This window comes from Onychostruthus taczanowskii, unplaced genomic scaffold (genome assembly GCF_017590055.1).
Source record: "Onychostruthus taczanowskii isolate IOZ18803 unplaced genomic scaffold, ASM1759005v1 scaffold19, whole genome shotgun sequence".
Lineage (NCBI taxonomy): Eukaryota > Metazoa > Chordata > Aves > Passeriformes > Passeridae > Onychostruthus > Onychostruthus taczanowskii.
In genome coordinates this window covers 6,588,558-6,616,112 of record NW_024499128.1, presented here as the reverse complement: position 1 = coordinate 6,616,112, position 27,555 = coordinate 6,588,558, and the positions used below count along the sequence as shown (strand labels likewise).

Genomic DNA, 27,555 nt, shown 5'->3' with positions numbered 1-27,555 from the left:
GCAGGCAGGATGGGAGGTTCCAGGTAGGTAGCAAGGAGATGGAATCTGCATTTTAAAGGCAGGAGCTGCTCTGAGGAGGCAGCAGGGCTTGACCAGCCTGTGAGACCACAAGGCTGAACACACAAAAGAAGAGAACTTACAAAAGAAGAGAACTTGGATGGGGTGTAAAGGCTCAATACTGTCATACCTGGCTATTTTACAGCTTCTGTGCTTACACAGATTCTAATATCAACATTTACTCCTTACTTTCCATTGCATTTTCTTGATCAGGATTAAGTGTGTTTCCTTTTAAGTTCTTTTAAAGTACTTTTATAGTAATATAAGACTCTATGCTACATAATTGTGACATTTCTTAAATCCTCCAAGAAACAAACAAGAAACCCTTTTTGGCAATACAGAAAGCTCATCCTTTCTACCTGCATTTACTGTTTTAACATTTCTGTTAGGACAAACCCTCATTTTATCAGTGATTATCATCTATACCCCAAAGAGAAATGTAACCAATCCTATAATTTACAATTAACACTTTTCATATCAAATAATCTCCACAGTTACACACATCCACATACAAAATCACAGAAAATGATGCACAGCACAAAGCACCAGTTTAACTGCAGCATTCCAGTAAAGGCTGGCACTGACATGGAAGGCAGGAGTCACCAGGTTCAGAGCATACAACACTAAATAGATACATTTATAACAGAAATAATTTAAAACTCTTTATATATAGAGACAGAAGAGGTAAAAGGGCAGAAAAGGAGTCACCTGGTTCAGAGCATACAACACTAAATAGATACATTTATAATAGAAATAATTTAAAACTCTTTATAGAGACAAAAAGAGGTAAAAGGGCAGAAAAGACACAATCTCCCACATCACAGCATACCCAGTGGCACACAAGAAGGCAAATGGCTCCTGAATAAATGCAGATCAAGTATCTTAATTTTGAAGTATGAATCCATTTTTATTATATTACATATATTACACATATGAGATGAATTTCTAACCCTCTAAAAGACAACAGTGAACATCTACAAAATACTAGTGAGCTGTCATTACACAAATCCATAAAAAACAAGTATATTTCACAAATCAACTGATACTGGCAAACATATTTTTAATCTTTCCAGACAGGAAATCTGTAAGAACAGAATTGCTCAGAAGATAGGCAGTGTCTGGTTATAAAAACACAACCAGGCTACATCAGCAACAGGGTGTTACTTTCTTGCATGTCTCATCATTCTTGTATCATCAGCTCTAAATCTTTCTTTACTGCCAACACAAAAATCAAAGAGTTCAAATAATTATTAGCAAAACTTCTCTGTATAAAAACATGAATTACAGGCTTTGTTTTCTGCACTAAGGTTACGTCTTGGACGTTCTATGCAAAACTGGCATAAAGAATTCCCTTCCTGACATCACAGCCATATGTCCCATCTGGCAGGGATAATAAGCACCAGTAAAGAATTCTCAAACCAACAGACAAAAAAGACAATTTAGACACACCAGCAACTAATTGAAGAAATTATTAATACAATGCAGTAAAAGAGAAATAAAAGTTGTGATCCTGTATCACTACTGATACATATACTTTTAAAATTTCTATTAGCTATACTGAAAACCATCCTCTACTTATATTTAAACTTTATAGAGTTCAGGGCCTGATTTACTTTGGATCCTGCAAAATCTGCAAGTGGAGTGAGTGCAGCACTTATCATCTGCAACTTCTTGTCTTGCCAACAGTCGTGACAACAAAGAAAAAAATCATCTTTCTTTCTGCTTGAAGCTGGAAGGTGTGAACACACTTTGAAAAGAAGCAGGTGAATGGTATGATTCCAAACCTCTTCAGCATCTTTTCTTCATCGAAAATTTAATCCTACAAGTGAAGCACATGAATACTTTTAAAAATACAACTCAAAATATATAAAATGCATGGGCTCCAGGTCACTATTGACAAAACAGTAATGGAAAATACAATACAAGTGAAACTGAAAGTAATCAAGTTTCCTTACTTCCATGTTTAATGGGGCTACAAGTGCTATGCCCTTTCTGGAGAATTTTAACAGGAATGCTTTCCTACACACTTCACCAGCAATACAGTTTTCCTTGGAATGCTGAGATACAGAGATAGTTGTGGAACACCAGCCTCTACTTCTGCATGCCTGTAACAACTTCCTTGCTCCTGTAGGATGGTTTTATATCTGCTCCCTCTCCAAGCCTCTCTGGGGAGTGATCAGCCTTTAAATGCTGACTTCTGCACACAGGCACACTCTGACACACTCACACACACCCACTCTTGCACACCAGGCTCCAGGTTCCACTCTCCATGAACCAGGCATTCTTAACCAGCAGGTCAGACTGGATTTTTTTTTATTCCTATTTGAATGACTGGGCAATGTTTTTGAACCAAAATACAAACTACAGCTATAGAAAAAAGGTTTTTAAAAAAGCCAGTCTTGCTCTGTCTCTGCCTTACCCAATTCCTTGATGAATATCTTGGCAGGCCAACGTTCTCTAGTGCAACTCTGCAGTTGTCTGTGTCCATTGTTTTTCCTCAGACACCTCTGTGACAAATGCTTCTGTCTTGTTTAACCCTGAGGAAGTACCTGCACCCAGCATTTTCTCTTTTCCTGTGTTTTTTACTTTGCCAATCTAAAGCAGCAGGTTGGCTCTGTGAGAGGTTCAGTTTGCCCAGCTGCCTCTCCCACCACTCTGTAATGGCAGCCCCGTGTTTGCTGAGGGTGTCTTTGCTATTCGTGGGGTCCTTTTTCACTCAGCCTTGTTCATTTAACACATAAATCATGCATGTGTAATTGTTATTACACCATTACATCTGGTTCTAACTCTCTAATGTGCTTAACTGCTTGCTAGACCATGAGTAACTACAAATACACATCTGCCTTGCTCTTTTCACCCCCACCAGTTCTCTTTGAACTCTTCTTTGGTTACATGGGGTTTTACTGTGGACTATCTCAGCTAAGGACTAAAATCACTACAAATGTTTCCAATTTTGAAAAAAAGTCATTGCTAGAAATGAATATATTTAATAAAATATTACCCTCCTCCTGAAATACATGAACTGTACATAAACTGTGATGTAAATGTGGTGACTGTTTACCTGAACATTCTTTTGGAAGCCACAGTTGCCTTTTCGGTTTGGGTTCCATTTTTCAAGCAGTAAGCTGTTTGAAAGAAAAACAAACCCCAAAGAATTACAGCAGTTTTTCACAGAGGCACAGAACACCTTGGAGTCTTTGCTTTGCTCTGTCCTTGGGTGACTTTTCACTGAGGAGGTATAATGCAATTTAAAGTTCTTTGCAGGAACTTTTGCCTACTATTCCTATTGAATTGGTGCTTTCTGGGTCTGGACTGGCAGTTAGGAAGGGTAACAGTGAAGAAACTTAAGGATCAATTCTATTTAATTGTCCTTCACTCCTATTCTATACAATTCTCTATATCTATTTTTTCATAAAACAGACATTGGGAGTCAGATATTCTTGTCTTCATTCCACAAAATAATACAAAAAATATTATTTATAAATACTCACCGCCAAGATTTTGCCTGCTTTAAGAAACTTCTAGCTTTTGCTACTTCTTGAGTAAGTTTATTTAAATCATCTCCTTCAAAGTAAGGGAAAACTGGATTCTGAAAACACAGTTGAAATGTTTTAACTCGCACCTATTTATTATTTTCTGTTTCCCCAACTGAATTAACTGATCCTAAGCTCAAATTTCCCTTGCAGAAAATGTCTTCATCTTACAAGGGGAGAGCAGAGCCAGCCTAGATTGAAGCTGGGTCTGTTCAGTTACATTTTTCTGCTGTGGCAATGCCTGAGGTCCCATGCTGGAGAATGAATGTGCTAAGCACCATATAAGGATTTTACAATTAAATGAAACACAAGATAGGAAGGATAAGAAGACTGTAAAAGCTGAATTTAGCTAAAAACCACATGCAGACTCACAATATATTTTTACTTCTCTTCCAAAACCTGTATTGCACTTTGTATTCTTTTCATGGGCTTGGACACCTCACCAAGGCAGTTAGCAGAAAGGAAAAAACAGATACTAAGATTTCTCTTTTTGGTTTTAATCTGAAATATCTTAGAAGTTTTGTATTATCTTTTTTCCTCATTGTTTTTCTTTTTTAAATGAAGTTTCTCTACTGATGAAGAACTAAGTTGCAATGAAACAAAACAAACTGATTTATTTAACATACATCATCATCATCCAGCCCCTCTGTCAATAGTCTGTGTGCTGCTAATTGTCCATCTTCACCTCCAGAAGCGCAGTGGAAGCGCCCTCCTGTTTGGGAAGCAAGCTTCTTCAGGAATTCAACAGCTCCTCTGTTAGCACAAAGTAGAAAGCTACTTATGAAAATTATTTTCTGAAAGCAACAGCAAAAGATTTCTAAGAACTCCTCAAAAATATGACATCAAAATAAACAGATTGGAGGACATGATTATAAATTCCTGTATGAAATGCAGGCCATGTGGCAATTACCTGTGTCACAACAACCTTCCTCATTACCATCTTGGTAGCAATAAATAAAATAGTCATTTTAAGAGATTTTTGTTTTGTTCTTGCAAAGTATCATATACCTGTCTGCACAGCTAAAAGAAATGGTGTGGATTTTAATATCTTGTTTCTTTATCAATCTTTCCATTTCTGTCAAAATCAGACTGCAACTGGTGTCTGGTTTTCCATCAGTCAATAGATACAGTGCCTCTACACCTTGGAAACTGAGAGCCTTCTGAAAAGCAGAAAATAAGCTTGAATAATTGGTACATTTATATGAAATGTTATACTTCAGAACAAAAACACCATTCCAGTGATTTAAGATAGTTTATAATTGCCAACATATTTATATTTTATCATTAATCAACCTAGTTTTTTCTTTTCATTTTCACTTATTAGGGAAGGAGATCAAGGTATAAATTTGAAAATTAATTAGGTAATTTGTAGCATAAGACAACATATGTATAAGCAGGGCATTGCCAAAAACTGACTCACTGAAATAAGAAAATTAACTGGTTTTGGAGAACTACAGACAAAAGATTTTTACATCATATTTTATGGGAGTTAAAGTTGCGGTTTTGGAGAACTACAGACAAAAGATTTTTACAGGAGTTAAAGTTGTTTAATGTCTGAAAATCAGGCTCACTAGGACTTGAATGATTATTATGAAAGTAATTGACTCAGAGGACATCTTTGTAATATACATGTGTCTTGCAGCTCTGCTGGACTTCATTCATGATGAATGCCATAACATTTATTTAGAGATTGTGCAAGAATGTCTGGAAGAAGAATAGTTCATTAAAGGCAACTTTTTTTTTTATTCCATTTTTAAGTCCTGTAAAATTGCAAGTTCAGTTTTAAGTTATTATTACTAGTTGATTTCTACACTGAAAATTTTTATAGCAGAAAACTTTCTTCATCTGTTACTGAAGTTCAAGAATTGTACTCAAAACCCATGAGATTCCAACAAACACTGCTTATTTAAAACCCTGTTTGGGTCAGAGAAGCACAGCACAGCCACAGCTGTACATAAACATCAGTTTGAGCAACTGGCTATTTTCCCTCTCCAGTATTCTTTGAGCACCAATATTAGCAAAACTATTGGCATTTGACTCTTTTTTTAAAACTCAGTATGAGCAATTACTTTGAGTATCTATGAGCCCTGGGGGCAGAAGCAGTGACTTGATTTCTAAACTGTTCAGTGATTTGCATATAAAGATGTTGTACATTTTGACACCATAATTTTCCTAGAATGTCCCCAGTCAGGTGGAAGTGTTTTACCACCACAGGACATGTTCCTCAGGACACACAGGATGTGTTCTCCAAGCTGTGGCACACCAACCTGTAAAGCTGCAAGGATGCAGGAGCTCCCATGAGCATGGCACGTGGCAGCCCACTGCACAGCATCATGGCAGTTTTCATCAGTTGCCTCTACAAGATACTCTTTCCAACTCTCTGTATTTTCTGCAAATCTCAGCAGGTTAAACCTGAGGAGAAAGATGACCCACAACATTTAACCCTAACCAATACAACGAGTCACTTTGGGTAAGACAGTTTTGAAATAAGTAAATACATAAAATTAAAAAACAAAAAAAATCAAACCAAACCCAACAGTAAAAAACCATGAAACTCAAACAAACCCCCCAGCAAAGAGCCTCGTGTTAGATTAAGATCTTCAGCCTTGGAAAAGTCAAAAAGCATGTCTTACTTTGCATGAACAGAACATCTATGGGAATGCTGAGCCTAAAAGGGTAAACAGCATCAGCCCACAGCAGAGACTCAGATCTTAGAGAGTTTAGAACTTTAAAACTGGTAAAAACAACAGAAAAACCAGCTCTTGTCACATGCACATTATACTCTAACATACAATAATTACATGAATTGTGTTTCAGTGCTGTATCACTGTAATTATTAAGCAATCTGATTACATAATAATGAGTGCAGACTTCAGTCTTTATCAGTAATTCACCATACCTGACTTGATTTTTTCTCAGCTGTTCCCAGATAAGGGAGGTAAGTTCTTTTGTCACAGGTGGCAAATATGGGCCCATGGAGCCAGATGTATCAATCAAAACACAGACATTTGCTTCTAAAATGGTACCAAACCATCTTCGGCTTCCTGGGCCAGAACATTAAAACTAATTAAGAGTTATTACATAGGCTTATTTTATTGAGCATAATGTAAATCTTCAGTCTTTAGGGGTTATTCTGGGCACATTTCTACATAATTAAGTCTAATCTATGTGGCAATTATGTAGTTAAAAGGTTAACAATGGAAAAGTGTTTGGCCATTTCAAAACTAGCACTATCAAGCATTAATTACTAGTTAATTGTAGCAACTTGCATTAAATAATTTGTCCTTTACAATACAGCAAAAAATTAAACTATTTCCCAACAAAGATCTTTATGAGCAACAGAGAGACTGAAATGGTCTTCACCAGTAGTGATGCTGAACATCTAAGCAGGGCACATTCTAATCAAAACATGCAGAAAAGCTAATTTTGCTTGTATATGTTACTGTACATATTCTGCTGATAGAAAACTTCTACTCTGTATTCACAAACACACAAGGAACAAAACCTAATTGTTTGTCAGCAAGCAAGATGTTTGTCAGCTGCACAGATGCTGAATTCTCTTGCATTCACAAAAACAAGTTTTAAACTTTCAAGGAAATGCAAGAGAGAGAACCTTTATTCACACTGGAGGTTCAGAGTTACATTCAGATCCATTCTACCAGAACCAGCAGACAAGAAGGTTTTGTACATATTTGTGCTTTAGAGACAAGCAGAGGCACACCAATACCTGAGAGAAGCCACTGCACTCTCTGGATATAGCGCTGCAGCACCTTCTCCAGCTGCTCTGTGAAGGCTTCCAGTTCTCTGGGCTGAAACTGCAGATGTTTCACAACCCCCTGGAAAAATTCAGTTTGTACAAGAGCATCTTACTTCAAGAAATCTGAGCTGAGCTGCTATATATGCAAAGTTGGCATTGGACATCAGGGAGATGTTTGTGTTTTTATCTATGAAATATGGTAAGAAAAATTCTGTGACTCTATTGCTTGCACTTAAGTTTGTATGCTTCTCTCCAGTCATTACACAAACTGAAACAATCAAGATCCAACATTTTCCCAGTTTCAACTCACACATGATTTTGGTAAGTTTTACTTAAATTTTAAAAATTATTTTTCATACTGTGTGAACAGAAGAGATGTTACACATTCTAAAGAACATGCAGTTTGGACTTCTAATGTGCTAAATGGTCTCTTGCAGTGAATAAAAGACCTTCTTTAGCTTGCTAGTAGAAGTATGATTTAGAAAGATCAGGGAAGAGTGGAGAGAAAAGTCAGAACCATCAATCAACATTCACTAAACAAACACAAAGCCTTTCAATAATGTAGGTACCTGACATCTGCAAAAAACCTACATTGATTTCTGCACTGGGGAAGATAGAACAGTATTTTGCTGACACTTTCTTGTGCAGACACTCCACAGTTGTCTTCTGGTGGGTACAGCTTGGAGCAAACATCAGTCTGGGCAATTCCAGTTTAAGCTTTTTAATACTGTACTTGGTCAGCCACTTGTAAGACAAACAAATGGAGCACTTGATTGTTAGCAAATATCAGAACAGTTTAAGTAATAACACGTTGTACAGAATGACAATTAATGTTTACATTAATTCAGATGGATAGTTCCAAAATGGCAGTAAGGAGAAAAATACCTCTTTGCTTGAACAGATTTCCTCTTCCTCTGGCAATTTGACAGAGCAAACAGATTTTGTTACACACACTGCCTTTGGATACCTCTGATATATTGTACCTATTTGGGAAATGAACAAAGTACCTAAAAAATCACTTATTTAAAAAAATTGTCACCTTCAAAAAATTCCAAACCAAATCTGTAATCAACTGAACCATGTTCACAGGGCTTTTCCTCGGAGCACCTTCGACCAAAAGATCCCAAGGAACTTTACAAAAAAACCAAAACAAAACAAAGAACAGGGAAAAAGTGCCACCCACCTGCATCTAACCTAAAAATCCATGCCACTGTTTGGTAAGTGAAACTTTCTCCCACTCACTGTTCAAAGCACCCTGGTTATCAGGGACTTACCATCCTGCCAGTTTTATAATAGAAGTGCTGATAAGAAAAGGGCTTCACCCATCCCATCCTGATAACACATACCCACATTTCTTCCTTCTTCAGTGTAAAATACAGACACAGAAAGCTCTGGCTGCTTCCTGGGTTTGTGCTTTCCTTTATTCTCAGTCTGAGGCCATTCTTTAACTGTTTGAGCTACAAGTAAATAATAGATAAAAACCCCATTAATTTAGCTCAGCTGGATAAAACTCTTACATGAGAAGAACCCAACCCTGTTCTTCTCTTCATGTATTCCTATTACCACAATTATAAATGCTTCATTTTCTTTGATACTGATTAAGAAAAATCACATTACAGCACTACTTCAGCAGCTTTCATAGAAATGAAACTTTTACAAATAAGAAATTACCATGAGGAAGAATGTCACAGGAGTTAGTTTGAAAAAAATTAGAGGTTTGAACAAGCATAATATTTGTTGGAGAAAGCAGTTAACTTTGTGCAGAGCACCTCAGATGCAAGTATGTTTCCAGATTTGTAAACACTGCTACATATCAACATCAGGAGATTTGAAGACTCAAATTTAACGGAAAGAAAAATAAATTGCAAATGTTAGTGATGACAAAGAAAAAACACAGGAAAATAAATAAAAAAAAGAAATGGAGGAGAAACTGAATTGGCCTTTAAGGGACCAGCAGCAGCTAGAATCAGTTTAAGAGCTTTTGATATACCAGGAGCAGTTGGAAGAGTCAGCACTTCAGACAGCCTGACATTGCTGTTGTACTTTTCCTTCATTACTAGATCATAAATAAATCAAGTGGAACAGCATATTAATTAAAATGGGGTCTGACAGATTTAGTGGCAATGTATACATTGAACTAATAACATAAAGAATGTCTGAACTGCTGAGCCTTGTGGCTTCAGGTATGGGACACAGAGGGGTTCTACTTTCCATCAGACACATGTGGCATTTCCTGATGAAGGTCAGGTGTTCAATCCTAGGACCTGCATTGCACAGCTGTGCAGAGTTCCTTCCCTGCACACTGGAGAAGCAATAGAGGTAAATTACAGCTAAAACTTATCCCAAAGGAATTCCAAAACAAGCACGATGGTTCCTATAAATCTGATTAAATATTACAATTACAGCTGTTTCTAAAATCATAATTTAAATCTCTAACTTAAATACTGTCTGGTAAGCAAAACCCAAAAGAAACTGAAGACAAGAAGCCCCTAATCCATACAGACCTGGTGGAATTCCTGCTTTGGCACTGGGAGGACGCCATGCCAGTACTCTTACAGGAGTATTTCCCTCTGCACCATGATTGTCTTTAACATCCTTAAGCACCTTCAATAACAACAACAAGAAAAAAGTAAAAAGTGCTTCAGATGTATCATAACTGCATTATTCTAGCCTGGAACTATGCTTCTTTATTATTTAATTCCTGCTTTACTCTGGCTTTGACAAATCCACAGACTGCCATGAAGCACAGTAATTTGCAGTTTCTTCCTGGTTTAAGTAAGTCTAATGGCTCTGCTTTAATTATCTTGCCAATATCATCTGCCACCATAAACCTGAAGACTAACACTTACAGGGAGAGGAGTTTGGACCATTTCTGCCCCTTGAAGGAGCAGTCTGGTATGGTAATGGCCTTGCTTTATAGAATACAGTATTTAGTATCTTCCTCAGCATTTTAGTGACTATTGAAAATCTAGTGCTGACACCAGTAATTTCTCCTTTGGTTTGGCTTATCCCTCTAGGGGTTGAGCAGCCTGCTAAACAGCACAAGCACTTGTTTAACCCTGCTGTAGGAGAAGACTTGCTGTGACACTGAGCCTTCAAACAGCTGACATCTAATTTACCACACAGCTCTGCTATAAATATCACCAAACATCTCCGGACAGCCCCGTACCCGTTTTCTACAAGTTTAATCCCTGCAAAACTATGCTCTACTGTCATCTCTGAGTAATTAGTTTCTCCTGCATTTGTGAAGAGGTGTTGAGAATATGTCACTTTTGACAAAACAGCCTGGAAGACCTACAAAGCCTTTGCAACGTTCCCACACCTACATTCCCATTTCCTGCATTCCCACACCTACAATACCATTCCCATTCCAAAGATGAGAACTGGAAGTTCCAGCAGACACTGGCCCTTTATGCATATTACAGATGTGCACACCTACTCAAAACAGTCAAAATTAACAAACACTAGCAAAATCCCAGGGGATTCAGGAGTGCAGCTCCATGGAAATAAGCACAGCAGGTAGCAAACAAACCCTGAATCCTGTTCTTGTTTTATGCTGGCTCTCTGTGGGGCCCAAGACATGCTACTGAGCTGCAGCTGTCTCATCTGTAAATGAGCAGAACATCACAATATTCAGTACCCTCTAGAAGGATTTGCAAAATAGATGTAATTTGGTAAAGCACATTTCTGCTTTGCCTTTGTTTGCATTAAGCATTTTTCTTAAGGCCAGAGGAAGGATTATTTAGATACCTTTTGACACAAAATAGATGTAATTTGGTAAAGCACATTTCTGCTTTGCCTTTGTTTGCATTAAGCATTTTTTTAAGGCCAGAGGAAGGATTATTTAGACACCTTCTGACAATACAGTGTGGTTCTATTATAATTAATTACTCAGGATGATGCACTTCGTGATGTACGTAGCATTTGGAATGCAAACAAATTCAAAGTACTATCACAGTGCTGCTCTTATTTCTTCAAATTTTCAGCTGAGCACTTCTCTCGCCAAGAGGAGTATCCAATAGCTGGGAAGGATTTTGAATTAACACACAGCATATTAAAAATGGGACCAGTTCAAACCATTCCAGCCAGACTCACAGCTGTGGGTTTAGGAGATGGCACTTTCTGTGTTTTTTTTTTCTCATTCCTAATAAGCACATTTGAGTCTCCTTCTGGTGTGAGGGGTTTCACAGACTGATTTACTGAGCGTTGCTTTAAGGACTCCACCAGGAATGCACACTGAAATGGAAATCCACATTGTTTAGTAATTCAGATACATGGAATTTAAGGAAATGACATTTCAAAGACAGGTATTTTGTATTTGCTACTATAATAATAAATAATATTCCTATCTGACAATGCTTAACACCTCTAACTGAACAAAAACCCCTTTGTGCTGTGCTTGCTCAGACACACTGCATGGAAACCCTTCCAGCTCTGGGCAAACAGACTAAACCAAAAGGCAGCAGTGTTCACAGACCAAGGCTAGAAAAAAGTGGAAGATGGTGAACCAAGTGTATGCAACTGTTTCAGGATAACAAAGTATTTTTAGGCGTCATTGAATAGCCAGCAGCTCTTCTTTTTAAAAAATCCAGCTTTTGTGATTCAGACTTGCATCCAACAGGGTTCTCAGCCCTCTGGACAAGGTTCTTAGTGCAGATCTCTTTCCATGCACACTTTTATAGGAAGCAGGCACCACACTGCCAGGCTGGCTATACTGCTGCAGTTATTCTGTTGGATATCTTTGGAAAAAAGTCATGCACATGGAATATGGTGAGATACAGTCCAGTTCTACACCCTCAGTACACTTGAGAAAACAGCTGGTTTAGAATTGACAAAGCCACTGTGCTAATGACAAGCCCTCCTGCACTGGGACTTAAAAGAATGTAGTGTTATTTATTTGCCTATAACATTTATAACTTTATTATAATGAAGAATTAATTTATTTGAAAAGAATTCATCACAGGATTGGCAACAAAAAGGAGAATCACTTGAACTGTAAACTTGTATTTGGTGTGGAATCATGGCTACTCCAACAGCAGTCACTGCAGTGCTATAGTGCAACTGCTTTCTAGTCCTTATTTACTCTATGGTCACTATTCTCACAATCTAGAATATTCCTGCTCATCGTAAAGGGTTTTGTCCAATCTCCTGAACTGTCACCTGAACAAACACTGTTCATTTTTTTTAGGAAGAAACATGTAATTAAAGAAGTTCTACGTAATTCATACCTTTTGGGAGTAGTTCTTTGCTTTTTCCATTTCAGATATAATACTGGTAATATCATCACTTTCAAAAATACCTGATAATCAAATAGGTGCTAATTAGCATGGGTTTCTTAAAGTGTACAAAATAAGTATTTTTTTAAAATGTACAACAATTTGCATCAAATGCTAAATACCAACGCAGGGAATCAAAAAACCTTTGTTTCCTGCAAGCCTGATCATCTGGACTGATCATATTAATAACTATAGTTTAAAGCATCTTAAAAAATGCTAACAGAATATGGTGAATTCAAATAGAAAAAAAACCCAAACAAATTTATTCATTAAGGCTGCATTATAATACTCTGCAAAGTGTTTGAAAGTCTCTACAAAACTATGACCTGTGTTTGTATCTCAGTGCTCTCAGCATATCTTAAAAAAGTAAACTACTTGATTTGGGAGTAAAAAAGCATTAATGAATATTATTTCATAAATGAAAAAGAAGTATGTGCTGACTTTCCTTTGCTCATACCTGCTTCTCCAAACCAGTGAAACCTCCCTTTGGCTGCCTGTACAATGTCTTTAAAAGCACTGGCAGTTTCCCTGGGGTTGGCATAGCGGGCTGGAATAATCCCACTGGAGTCAGTGCCCTCTGTTACACTGAACAGACAGACATGGAGCTGCAAATCCAAACCCCTGCAAGCCTCAGCCACGTAAGCACTGATTGTGTGCTGTAAGACAGAGAAAGAAACATCAGGGGTGAGCCTCTACCTCAGACAAGCTCCCATCTACTCCACTGGTTCCTGACTGGTGTACAAGTGCTCCAGCTGGAGCAGCTCAGAACAGGGAGGTACCCTGAGTAGTGCAGTGCCTCCTCAGTCCATGCAGACACACAGCCATTGTCACTATTGCTGGTTACAGGGACAACAGCTCCACTGCTGCAAGAGGTGAGCTGGGGTGCATTTGGGAACCAAAGACAGAGATCCTGGACATCAACTTATATGTGCACTGAAGCAAAGTAGGGATGAAACTGTCCATTTCTCCCTCATTTTCTTGTCAACCATATGGGCTTTAATGATTTCTTAGGTCTGCCCAGGATTTCCAGAGGTTTGGTAACAAAAGCAGGAGACACCTCACTGCACACATGTAGAAACTCCAGGCTGTGCATGCAGCTCAATGCCACGGAGCACATTCACCACAAACATGGATCCAAGAAGGGATTACTGGGATAAAACCAGCAGCTGTCTCTACATAGGCTGCTATGGAGTTCCACTGCAAAACTATTTGTTCCATGAGTTGTACAAAAATGGTAAATTACAAAAAATCAGCTTGCTCTAACTCGGAAATCTGAAGCAAAATGATGCCCAGAGCTGGAGTGGGAAAGGAAACCTAAAAGCATGTCTTGAATTTTCTATAATTCACACATAATTAATAACTGCTACCACCAACACATGAATAACAATTGCAGAAATGGAAGTTTGGGATCCTGACAGTTGTGCTGCCTTGGCTATGTAAAGGGGGAATATTCTGCCAATGAATGGTGATTGCTATAAGGGAAACAAGGGATTGGGAAAAAAGAAAAAAATAAAGTTGATATTAATTTTGATAGGAATTTAGAGAAAAGTTGCCTATGATGACACTCACTGTTTCCTGGTCAGGTATTCCAGTAGTCAGCAGGTAGAGTCCCTGTGATTTGTGTTTATCACTATCTTTGAAGTCAACCTCCACAGCTCTTCTGAGAGCACTCATGAAATTTCTACTGCCCTTGCAGTCCAAGCTCAACACCCACCTAAACCAAAATGTTTACAGTTCAAAGAATAAAGAAACAAAAGCTCTTGTTTCTACACAAAGCAATGAAGAGAACTAAGTGTCTTAAATAACACTGCACTGGAGTCTAAAATTTTTGAAAATGACAGAGAGCAAAACCAGATTACATAACAAATTATTTGTTCTGGTTTCTGTATTGCCAGCATGGCAAACTAGTTATTAAAGTAAGATACAAAGCATAAAGAGGAAAGAATTCTCTCATAATTTTACATGGAAAAATATTAATGTAGTAGAACTTACAGAAACAGAAATTAAACCAGAGGTATAATAAGAACACAGAAAATGTGACTGCACAAACAGAAACCTGGGATTTTTTTCAAAGCATGTGGGAAAAACCCGATATCCCAATTGAACTTGAAGCAGTTTTCAATTCTTCATGTAACCACTTCATTCCTTATACAGACACTTCTGTATCTGTGTACATATATATTATATACACATATGAAACATGAAGCCACCCCAAGCTTATTGCAATGCTGTTTTCACAAGAAACCACTATGAACAATCACTGTAGAACATGGCAGCCTATTTTTGTAACATAATAAACTTATATAAGTTTTTAGTTGTTTGCAATTTTTCTCTGTGAAATTCACATACATGGGATAATTACTGGATCCTACCTCCAAGCCTTTTCTAAGTTTTCTGGTTGGGAAGGACACAGTTCCTGCTGCCAAGGCACAATGTCACTCCCAAATCTTTCACAGAAAGATAACAACAATTAATTTTCAGATTATGGTTTAGAACAAGCAAAAAGATAAAATAAATTCACCGACGAAGAAAAATCTCATTTAGGGTATTACAGACATAAAACTGCCTGATGCCAACTGTTTTCTATTTCAAACCATTTAATTATCCACATTTATCCATCACCCAAGGTTAATTTGATTTTCTTTCCTGAACAGGATCCCACATGAGCTGGGAAAAGCTCAGAGGAAGGACTGTGAAAAAGAACTCCAACCCTCAGCTGCTGCCTGTATCTCTCTTGTGAGATAAGGGCTCTGTTCTCACACCCTGTTAGGAACTCCATGAGCTGCTGGCTCTTACTTTTAACTGCAAGGCACCTGTCCAGCAGTTGTGCCACATGTTTCTGCCTGCCAGTGCTGAGTACAGAATTTTACCACTCAAATATATTAAACAGTATTGGAGTTACTGTAAATTTCAAGGGTGCTCTCAGTTATGGTATCTGAGACATCAACATTCCCTTCTGGTGTGTTTCTGACAGGTGAATTAATACTATTATGAACAATACAGCAGGATGAGTATTTGTTACAGGTATGATGCAATCAGTTCCAGTGACCCTCACCCAAAAAAGTTATTTTTTATTACTCATTTGGTCTCCATACATCTGATTCATGCACTCACCCAGTAAGGATCAACCTTACTGTGCTAGTCTTGCAAATGCTACACTAAAAAACACTAAATACTAAAATATGCCCACTAGTAACTACAATTTCTCAGCATACTTCTTTCATTGCAATGCACTGCAGTAATTTTTAAAGACTCTTAAACAGCTACTTACGCTATAATATTGAAGCAATCTTTATTTGACATTTGTTCCTCAAGTAAAAGTCGCAAACAATGTTGGATATGAGAGATGTAGGGAGAGTTTGTCACTGATATATCAACAAGTACAACCACCCTGTAGAAAAAAATGCTATTCATTTAAGAAAAGAAAAAAATCTTATTTAATGATGTATTCTTCTCTTTAGTGCACTCTGATTTGTCAGGGAAAGTATCTTCTACCTATGTATCAAAATGTATAAGCACCGAATCTACATTTTAAAAAAAATCTGCAAAACATTAGGTGACATTTAAAAAATAAAAATAGGAACTGTAATGGAAACTTCTGTCTTTCCTAAACTATGGAATAATCAGGGTACTGGCTGCTTGTAGGAGTAATTAATGGAGCCATTAATGGCTCCTGAACCCCACACAGCTCTTCCCCTTCTCTGTACTTGAGTATCTAAAACCCTCCTGGAATGTGTGGATGTTTGCCACATGGAGAGTTACTGGATACTTCACTCTCCTTTCCCAGCCAACACTCCAGGAACATATGGAATATTACTCCAAAGACAAATGGTTCAGATTTCTCTCAGCTCATCAGTGCCAGAGTGGTTGCTCAGGTATGGACTGAGTGATGCTATTGAGCACATTACCTGTTTAGAGGAAAGTGCTAATGATGAGCTGCTCAGCATGGTCATTTTTAAGTTCTGCTTGCAGAGACAATGCAGGATGGTCACAGTTCATGGACAGGATAATTTGGGAGCAGTGGTTTTGAAAAGACCCACAGATGTGATGGACAGTCAGTGGGATGTGAGTTCCCAGAACAACAGAGTGGCCAGATGGGCTAATTCAACCCTTAATCAATGAGCAAGAAAATCTCTAGTAACAGGAGCCTCAGCTACCTTCCTTTTGTCTGAAACTCCACATTCAAGACTTGTAAACAGGAAAAAGAGCAAATGTGCAATTGAGGTTGGGTAAGGCCTTAGACAAGATGTAAATAAACACCTTTCTCAAACACAATAAGACTTCAAACCTCACAAAAAAACCCCCCAAAATCAAATACAGTACCTTCTTTCACAAACACTTCCCCATATTCTTCTGCTAGCAACAGACAGCCAGTCAATTCGTTTCTCATAAATTCCTACCATTTTAGCAAGGAGTTTCTATGCATAAATAAAGAAAATTTATGTTACAAATAGAAAGTTCAAGTCTTTTATTGCCAAATGCTTAATACAGAAATAACATAACAGCATAGTAATGAAAAAAAATTATTTTCATTCATTTAGATAGCAACATTTCATTCCTAGTACAGGTAAGAGAACACAGTCCATGAAAAAAAACATACAGTGCTAAAAAATCAAAGAATTTAAAGGTCTGTATCTCCACTTTTCCTCTTGCCACCATATTACAAAACAGTGTTCAGGCATATCAGGAAAAGAAAAACCAGAGTTTTAAAAATACACTTTTTGCAAGCTTACCCTTTCTTTAATAGCATTTTTAGGCAGTGTTCATAACTGCAGTGTTCAAAACACATCATTTAACATGAACACAATATTCTCAAACACATGTACTCCCTTAAAACTATCAATTTGATATTAAGGTAATTTGTCCAAACTTTATACACCATGACCTTTCCAAGGCTATGTAGGCATTATATGAGGGCATACCAAGCTAGAAAAGAGCACTGAACTCACAAACATAAGCATAATTTAGCCTGCACAAAACACAAGGACCTCCCAGTGAGCAAGAAGCCACAGAAGCTGCTTTTCATTTCAGGCACTTCACACTCTCCTTTTGGTCTGGCTGTAGAGTTCCACAGACTTCACATCACTCTCACTTTAATGGATTATTTGCCCTGCCTGGAAATATTCCCACAGCCCTTTGTCAGGACTGCCAGTGAAGTGGGAAAGAAAAAGCACTGACAGACCACTACACAGCAAACCCTGGCTGCTAACATCCCCAGACAGCTTCTTTGTCATTAAACTTGCCCCACTCTCTGATGATCTCCATTCTGATCTAGGAGTAAATCCTCAGCAATCACTAGTGCCTGTAAGAATCCCAGTGGCTGCAGACTTACATGGACAGCTGTCTGCACATCCCTGTACATCCCTGCAGTACTTAGCTAACGAGACAATTCCTGAGGAATATTAGATGGTAGTCCAGCCCTGACAAGGCCACATCATGCTAGACAACTCACCTGATAGCTGTACAATACTGGCACGTCAACATGGATATTTTTTACAGTTCCATCATACCACTCAAACTGCATCATCACTTTCTAGAAGGATAAGTAGAGTTAGCTGTTTACAGAACCCAACATAAGACAGACTAACATGGAATTTCTTCATGGGTCATGCTTAAGAATGACATTAAGTATTTGAGTTGAATCTATGACTCAAATGTCAGTCAGTAGAATTTCAGCTAACTTATAAAGTACTGATTTAAGTTAGAAAGATGTAGCAATAGAAAGAAAAAAAAAACCACAAACCCAGGGGAAAAAGTTCCTCCTCACTTGCCTCATGCAGAGTTGATGATACTGTTTTTCTAAGAATAGGTACAAAATCTTCCACAGGAGAGAAAGCATTGGGAGCCAGAACTTGATAAAGGTCTAACCTTTTAGCTAGAGGAAGAAAAAAAATACATTAAATCAAACACATACACTGTCTTTAATTAATGTTTTGTACCTGTTAAGCTTTTCTTTCTGTGCTACCTTTCAATCCATACGTCTTTAACCAGTCTGCTGAGGTTTTGGACAGGATGCCTGGTGTTTGAATAACTAATGGTGCTTGGTGCTTTGGAGGCTTTGGGAAGAAGCTAGAAGGTGCTGTATTTGCAAATGCTGTGGAAACCTAAAACAGATTTAAAGAAAAGCTCTTGCAAGTTTTAACATAATTTATTTTTACCCTCAATTCAAAATATCCAGAATGGAATCCTGGTGAACATAATTAAAACTGAAGTGCTGGGATTCCAACAAGCAAAACACTTTGAAAGTAGCTATCAGTGGTCCTCCTAAAAATGGGCTTTTATTGGGGATACAGAATCTTCTAAGTCATCTCAGACTGACTTCTGCTCCATAGGTAGTCTACACAGTCCTTAGTAGCTATGAGGTTGGAAGAGAGGAAAAAAAAAAAATGTACAGCATAGGAAGGATGAGGGGAAATATAATTAAAATTTTATCCACAAGAAAATTCCTCCCAGACTTGTATAACAGTGCTACCAAGACAAGCCCTTTTAAGTTTGTAATGGATTTAAATGTCCAACTAAATCACACAGGAGTGTCTTTTCACCAATTTAAAGGAGTGTTGGAACCTCATTTATATGATTGTGCACAGAGTTAGGCTAGTGTTCCTGAGATTCCCATTACAATGACAGGACTCTGCTCTTTTCATGCATTCTGGAGAATATTTAGCAAAATGTCTCCTTTACTGATTTTGTTCCTAATTTGCTCTTAACAATGGGTGTTCAATAGAGAATATTCAAAGTTCACATATCAAAATACCTGACCAATCATACAATGTTTTTCATATTGTGGACAGTTAAAATTTCTAACCCTAGTTATTTAAAGTACATCTGAAAATAAAAATATACATACATCTGCTCTTTTACTACCAAGCAACCCACCAACTCTTCTTTGAAAACTCTGTTTGATGCTCTTGAGTAGGTCCTTAGCCTTCTGGGACTCCTGAAGCAGCAGATGAAAATCACTGCTATCAAAATTCTGCAATTATAAAAACAAATGGGGAAAAATAAGTCAACTATTGTTCAAACACCAACTGGAAGCAGCTTTCTTACTTTACTGTGCAAACATCAGTACAAGACTGCCTGGCATGGCAGAATCGAGGGTGAATGTATCTAATGCTCTGCATATAAATTAGTAATAATTTATCAACCAGATATTACTTTATTACTTTGAATCACTCTACAGTAAACCACTGCTTTTATCAGCCATAAGTCAACAAACAATAACTGCAAAATTTATTGACTTTTAGGAAATGTTTTCAGCTGCAGAAAGAATTAACCACAGGTTTATTGAGCACATCCTCAGCATTTCTGTGACAGAGACTTTCAGCACCAATTCTTACTATCAGCTTCTACTCAGGTGATAATCATTTCACCTTCTCAAAGTGAAGAATGATCAGAAAGAGAGAAAAATGCTTTGCCTCTCTCCCTGTCACCTACCTCTTCCTTGGAAGAGTAGCAATGATAACGGCCTCTTACAGCTTCTGCAAGGTTCTTTAGAACTGCCTACGTATAAAAATGGGAAGAGAAACAGTTACTCTGACTTGATAGTCTCTTTTGATAAGGTGGCTTGCTGGTATTCAGTTCTCAGTAGAGAACTTTGAGATACATGTAGTGAGAAAGCCAAAATAATTATGTTTCTACCATTTGCTTACCAGTCTTATTTTAATAAGGCTGAAAAACTGAGTAAAGCAAGTTACAAGATGCTGCTCCAAACAATTTTTTCATGTGTGCAAATATGTTCTTAAGAGAATAGGACATTAATTCAAGAACCCTAACCATTAGGTTAGCTTTCCCACAAGTTTATGAGAGAAGGCATTACAACTGAATAGGAAAAAAATGCACTTCAGGAAGTATTAACACAATTACTTACAAGGGAAGCAGGGTTGCTGCAATCATATGTAACAATGTGAATCTGCACTTTTCTGCCCAGTGTACACTGCTGAGCATAATCACATAGTATTTCAAAAGACTGATCAGGGCTAGTTAAAAAAGTAAAGAAAAATATATTAACAATGGCAGTAATCAAATGGGAAAAAAAAAAGGCTATACTGAAGAAGATATGGAAAAAAACCTGGGAAAGAAATAATAAATCATGGGAATTATTTAGGTATTCAGCATTATCATGCTTTTGGAGGGACCTTCTCTCCCTCTTTCAACCATTCCTGAGATGTCACTACTGGAGCTTGGTTCTGTCCTGAAAATCTGGATGACAACAAACCCACCAGGATTCTATTCCCATTCATAACAGCTTGTGAATGAAGTGTTCTGAATATTCCCTGCTACCCTGAAAGCCAAAGATCAGGAGTTGTGCCTTTGGTCACTGTGACAGAAAACCTTTCAGCTCTGGTATGTATAAGGATGTCCTGTTTCCAAAGGCACCAAAGAAAGTAAAACTTGGCTTTTTGTTTAGAAGTTAGTGTCCCACACAGCTATGATTTCCTGAGCTCTGATGGCTTGTAAAAACCTTTCCTTGCAGCTACACTTCTGCCAGGGATGGGAATTAAGGAATTTTTCACATAGTATGAACTTCTGATTTCTGTTCAGAGCAGATCTAAGCAAAACTTGGAACCTTGTAATCAACGCTGTGTGTTCAATAAGTTACCTGAAATTTAAGTTCAATTACTCTAAGTATCAATCTTGCCAAGCTTACACCATCCCTTTTTGCACATTTAAAATAAAATTAGTAAACTAGGAGTAAGGTAACACTCCAAGAATCCTTAATGTAGTCTTTTCCTTGTAAAAAAAACTTTTCCTAGTAAAAAAAAAAAAAAAGGGGAAGAAATAAAAGAATTCAAAGGTATAAACTAAAAATACATAATACATGGATCTTGAATTTTCTATTTATTTTTGTATCAAGTTCAGTTTCCCGTACCATTCCTGCATCCAGGCTAAATCTGGTTGTTAAGACAGATAATGAACTTACCAGCTTCCTACAATAAGAACCAAGGAATTCAGTTCTCTCATTGGAAGGACATGCCTTAAGGCTTTCAGCAAATTGCAGCCTCGACCAGGCTCCAGCTCTTGTACCCACTGTCTTGCTTCATGTAGCCTAGGAGAGGGAAACAAGAAAAAGAAGGAATATTTATTTAGGTGCTAAATAAGATAGATCACAAAGATTACTAGAAACCACAGCAGCAGCTAAGATATTTTACATGTGAAAACCATCTTGAAACCACTGACCACATGTCAAATTCATTGCTTTTCTCCCCTCTTAAAACCACTGCAGGCAAAAGATGAAAAACACTATTACCTGCAAGAGATTGCCCAAATTAAATGGAGACCTTGTCTGAAACACCTTGATTTTTCAGAGAAATGAACTTACTTACACATGAACATTGATGGCTTTTGGACTCTCCCACAGTGGTGAAATTTCTGTACTGAATGAGAGGCAGTACAATTCCTTCTTATAACAAAGCTGCTCATCTATTAAGCACTAATAAATAAAAAATTATGAATGCATTACTATCCATGCTGCTTCTGGCAGGGTTATTATGTAAAAGACTAAAAATAGTAATTTCCTAAAAATAGTTACAGCAACATTTTCAGCTACCACTAAAAAAGCTTCCAAGAAAAACTCACAGATTCAAATATTTTTGAAGGATAGAGACAAAACCTGCAAACTTATGGCATTCCAAAAAATTTGTTAACGGGGCAGGAGGCAGGGATATTTGTTTTACTGGTACCAGGTTTTCTCTTCAGCTGATGACCACTTGAAACAGCAGTGATCTAGAATGCACATATTCACCCACCATGCAATTTCTAAAAAATGTTTACCTCATAATCATGGATAGGGCTAAACAATAGTTCAGATATTCAAGCTAAGTAAACCAGACTGGGGAAACTGAGTTTTCTTGAAGGGCTTTTATTTGAAACACACAAATAATATAAATTGATGGTAAATAATTCCTTGGGAAACTGAATTGTACCAAGTGTCAAATATACAGTAAACCAGCTACATTATATCTTCCTTCCTTACTGCAAAAGTTTTCTAAAAACAAAGAGAACAATAAAGGACAAGTTTTTCTGAGAAGACAGAAAATGATTAATTTACCAAGGCTGTGATGAAAATTGTGAAGTGGGTGTTATTGTGACAAACATTAACTTAAAGGAAACTATATTTACTATAAATATCTCAATGTACAATTTGGCTCTACCTCTTACAGCTGGTTTTGTTAAGCAAGTTTATTCCACAGTGAATGCTGATAGAATTGAGAAACTTTAACAATAACACTTCCCTTAATAGTATTTTGAAGTATACTGGATTTGATTTGGATCTGTTTTGGATATTAACAAATACTACACTTTCAAAGACATCTGAAGCATACTTTTCTACAAAAGAAAATTTCTATTACATTGTATATTAGGATTTTAAGCAGATTTTTTTCTATTTGACTCCTGACTCCTAGTTCCACAAAAGCTTGATTAATATGTTAAAATAGGCAAAATTTGCTTTACTGTTACTTACCAAAAGGTTCTTTTGAAAATCCAATAGTCTAGGTCCATAACTCAAATGAGACACATCAACCAAAAGTCCGACTTTAGTTCCTTTTAGAACACCGAACACCTTGGAAAAGCCACTGTAAATATCAGCTTATCTACAGTTTAATAATTTTACTGTTTATTCTGTACAATACCATTTTAAAATCAAGTATTAGGTATTTATTTTAAATTTTAGCATAAAGATGACACAGTGCCAAAATCAAGGAGGAAAAGAAGAAGAAAAAAAGAGAGTCCTACTGGCTCTCAGTTAATCCTTACCAGCCAATCATATTATCTTCTTCCACATACAACTTATTCATTACTTGAGAGGATAAATAAAAAATAACTTTTTTCCCTTCAGGCAAAATCAAGCAACGTTGTGGAAACCAGATTTTGGAATGCTGCATCTTTCCCTATTCCCCTCAAGAGGGAGTTACATCTGAGCACTAGCACTGCCAGGCACAGTGTGATGAAGCAGCGGTGCAAGAGTGGCAAAATGAACTTCATGACAGCTGCACTCCAGGCAGAGGTTAAGCTCAGCATTGTCTGCTCCCATTTAAATTGTGTGGAGAGGACCTGATGACTAAGACTGCAAAGAGAAAGGAAAAGACTATATCTAGAAAGCAGAATTGCATATTAATGAAAGGTCAGGAAAAATAATCCACTGTCAACATCACTGCATTTTATGTGAAACCTGTAGTAAATAATGAAAATACAAAGGCTTTCTGGAAGCCACTTTTCACTAGTATTCAAAAGTTTAAATTAATCTTTAATGCCATATAGAGTTTCATTCTAAAAATATACTGCAAAGTTCCAGTTACCTTTCTGCTGTCCTGCAACAGCCACTGAATTCGGTGCTGATAGAGCTCAATCACTCTGACAAAAGGCAGAGCACACATTTAGCTGCAGCGTTCCCTCACACTGGGTTTCAATGTAACAATAACCACCCGTCTCCATCACATCCCGCTCCCACAGATGCACATCTGTGAGGAACAGGTGTTTTAAAATATGTTAAATATGCCCTTACACAACTGGTGGTTGCAGGGCTCACCACTTAAATACTTCTTTCCCTAAAGGAGAACAACTTCCAACAGTTTAATATTAAAATAGTTATAACCTGAGGTAAAACAAAATGCTTCCTGTCCTCTAAAATTTTTTACTTTAACCAATGGATTTTTAATTCCTTGCACAGTATCTACAAGTTGGCAAACAGAAAGTTTAAGCCAACATTTTAAAGGGGAAAATCCATTTTGCTTTTTCAAAACAGAAAAACTGTCTCTGTTTTGCCTGACTCAGTGAGGTATGCTGAAATGGTAGCACTCTTATCAATTGTGAAGATTATTCTACAGCTTACTGAACCTATAAATCAAATGTAAATAATTTAAGTTTCTTGATTTTATACATTTAAAATTCACTTAGAATACTTTCAATTTCCATGTCATGACTGCATCCATGACTTGAAGCTAATCCAAGTTTCACTAAGTATAACCCCCAACTACACTGTGGAAACCTGACCATGCACTGGGTGCCTTTCTAAAATGAGCAAACTGCTTCACATCAACACCTGGTTGATAAGCATCTTCCTTAAAACACCCCAAACCTCTGCTGTAGTGACATACAAGTATCCCTTACTCTCAATCTCAGCAGAAAGGATTTAATGTTGAGATATTCTGAGGTGCCCAGAGATAACAAATTAAGATTTAAGGTAGTGTCTACAGTAATGGAGATACAAAATCAGTTACACATCAAAACAGCAAAGATGGATACTTACTCAGAAAGTCTGGATTCAAAATCAGTAACAGTCTCCTCTGTAAACTCCACCACTTCACCACCATTTCCTGAGTTCCTGGAGCACTATGCATGGTTAACACCAGAGATGCACACAAGTTAAGACTGACTAGAGAAAAGGCAGTGTTGTACTTACAAAATAGTATTGCCTTCATTTACCAGATACTCTAATGTTAATTGCAAGGATTCCAAACTGTAGTTTCTTATCCATTCTTCTGTTGTTTGCACCTTTTGAGACTGTGTTTTCTTCATTTGTCCTGTCTACAGATCAAGTTAGAAAAAATTACGTGTGGTATGAGAAATTAAATGTGCTGTTTAAATGTGACAAAAACCTAAGTCCTAAGGAGAGTTGCTGCTAGGCAATGCTTCTCCAAGAACATAATTTTATGGACTGGAATACTCTTTTGAATGTGGGGTACAAAGGAAAAGAAACTTTCAAAATATCCCCAGACTGTGAGCTAAAGGAAGGGAAAAAGAGCAGACAGGAATGAAGACAATAAATAGGAGAGCTCAATAAAAGAATTAAAATAAATATCCCAGTGATTTAGCAGAGAGGAACAAAAATAAGCATCTCCCAAACACGACTCAGAGTTTGAACTTGGCTTCTGCCTTTTGGAGGAAAAATGTAGCATCGACAGCTGATCTCATTTATTGTTTTGCCCAATTTGTTCTCAGATTCATCTCTGCAGAGAAACTACATGCAGTTTCATGACATGAGTGATCACACCATCAAACTGTCTGGGTATATATGCAAATGTATGTAAGGAAGCATATTAGTTGTCTATCAGTTTATTTATTCCTCACTGTGAATCTACAGTGGGTACAGCATCACTGTACCAGCTGCTCCATTTTGTAGGAAAACTCGCCTACCAGCACATCCTGTGTCTTGCTGCTATGTGTTCCCAGCAATCCATTATCCGATCCTAGATGAGGGAGAGCAAAATCCTGCCATGGTGGACGATTACCCTGTAGATGGAATTCTGTCAACCTACGAGACAATAATTTTATGAGAACAATTCATTACCCATAAAATTCCTGTACTGTCATAAAGACATTTCAAGTTTTTTCTGTAGGAACTGTTCTATGCTTTGACAGTTGTTTAAGCATTAAGTTAATATACGATGTTTTGAAGGGATATAGCATATACTTCACATTAATTATAATTTATTTTCTATCTACATATGAAGTCTCAACTAGATTTTGTAATGGTTTCCTCACCCAGTTTTTTCCAAATATTGATCATTGTCCAACAACCATGCCGTTTTCCTGATGTGTGTATCCATTATATGAATAAACTTAGCCTTGTTAAAAATAAAAAAAAAGCATTAGAGCCTTAGGAACAAACACTATTAGGTATTAATACTGTCAGCAAATTAAAGGATAATTTATATTGTATGTGGGACAACAGCAAACTGAAAAATAAAGAGAAGTTACAATTATCCATTTATAGAAAACACATTTAGGAACTATTCTGCAGAGCTGCTTGTTAATGGATTTTATGCAGTTAATTATATGCGTGCACAGCTGCTGGGAGATCGGCTACAGAGCTCCACCAGGAAAAGAGATTAACCACAGCAAACCCCGGAGCGGCGCGGGAGCTGAGCCAGCCGGGCTGGCAGCGGCTGGGCGAGCTGCCCTCGGGTTTAGGCGCAGTACAAGTCATGCAAAAACCATTAAATCCCGGTTTTCCTTAGCTGGGCTCCACCGCCTCCCCCCGGCCCAGGACACCCGGGCCCTTCGGCTCACAGCGGGCGTCAGCGCAGCCCTTGCCGGCCCCGAGACCCCGCTCACCTCACGGGGGAAGGGCCCTGGGTCCCCGACCCCGCGCTGTCCTGTGCCCGAAACTCGCCTCACCCCAGCGGGGAGACACCCCTGGGCTCCTCCGCCCCCGCTCCGCCCGTCCCGTCCGCTGACACTCATCTGACGGGAAAGGCTCTCCCGTGCCCCGCTCTCCCTCCCCGGCACCGCGCCAGTGACAGCGACTCCCCGAACCCCTCAGCACCTCCCGGCATCGCCCCGACCCTTCCCTCGTGCGGGACCGGGAGCGGAGGGGCCCAGCCCGGTCCCTGCCCGCTGTTGCGGCGTTGCCGGTGGAGACGGGGCCGGCCCCGGTGCGCCGCTTCCCGCCGCCTGAGGGCGCCGGTGGGCGGGAGGCGAGGGGCCCCGCCGGGTGTGAGGGGGGACACCTGAGAGGACACACTTGAGGGGACACACACGAGAGGATACACCTGAGGGGGGACACACCTGAGAGGGGAGCGCCGGTGGGCGGGAGGCGAGGGGCCCCGCCGGGCGTGAGGGGGGACACCTGAGAGGATACACTTGAGGGGACACACCTGAGGGGAGACAAACCTGAGGGGGGACACACCTGAGGGGAGACACTTGAGGGGACACGCACCTGAGAGGACACACCTGAGGGGAGACACACCTGAGGGGAGACACACCTGAGGGGACACGCACCTGAGGGGGGACACACCTGAGGGGAGACACTTGTGTGCGGGGCGGGGTCGGTTCCTACACCTGAGGGGGGACACACCTGAGAGGGGAGACCTGAGGGGGGACACACCTGAGGGGAGACACTTGAGGGGACACGCACCTGAGAGGACACACCTGAGGGGAGACACACCTGAGGGGAGACACACCTGAGGGGACACGCACCTGAGGGGGGACA

General features: G+C 38.6%; 1 protein-coding gene across 1 annotated transcript; it reads right to left on the bottom strand.

Moving 5' to 3' along the window:
• Window positions 1-1,714: 1,714 nt before the first annotated feature.
• On the bottom strand, window positions 1,715-26,170 carry VWA3A (von Willebrand factor A domain containing 3A). Its single transcript, XM_041401589.1, has 33 exons — window positions 26,106-26,170; window positions 25,758-25,875; window positions 25,047-25,148; window positions 24,871-24,953; window positions 23,921-23,975; window positions 23,086-23,184; window positions 21,947-22,053; window positions 21,544-21,669; window positions 20,491-20,599; window positions 20,058-20,123; window positions 19,471-19,596; window positions 18,589-18,727; window positions 18,395-18,498; window positions 18,076-18,156; window positions 16,947-17,041; window positions 15,895-16,014; window positions 14,996-15,070; window positions 14,193-14,337; window positions 13,081-13,279; window positions 12,576-12,646; window positions 11,443-11,583; window positions 9,852-9,951; window positions 8,694-8,804; window positions 8,233-8,330; window positions 7,939-8,091; window positions 7,318-7,426; window positions 6,490-6,634; window positions 5,858-6,002; window positions 4,599-4,750; window positions 4,217-4,343; window positions 3,549-3,646; window positions 3,119-3,182; window positions 1,715-1,804 (listed from the first exon to the last, which is right to left on the bottom strand). The coding sequence occupies exons 1-33, from the start codon at window positions 26,168-26,170 to the stop codon at window positions 1,715-1,717; spliced, it is 3,618 nt and encodes a 1,205-aa protein (XP_041257523.1).
• Between the last annotated feature and the right edge of the window lie 1,385 nt (window positions 26,171-27,555).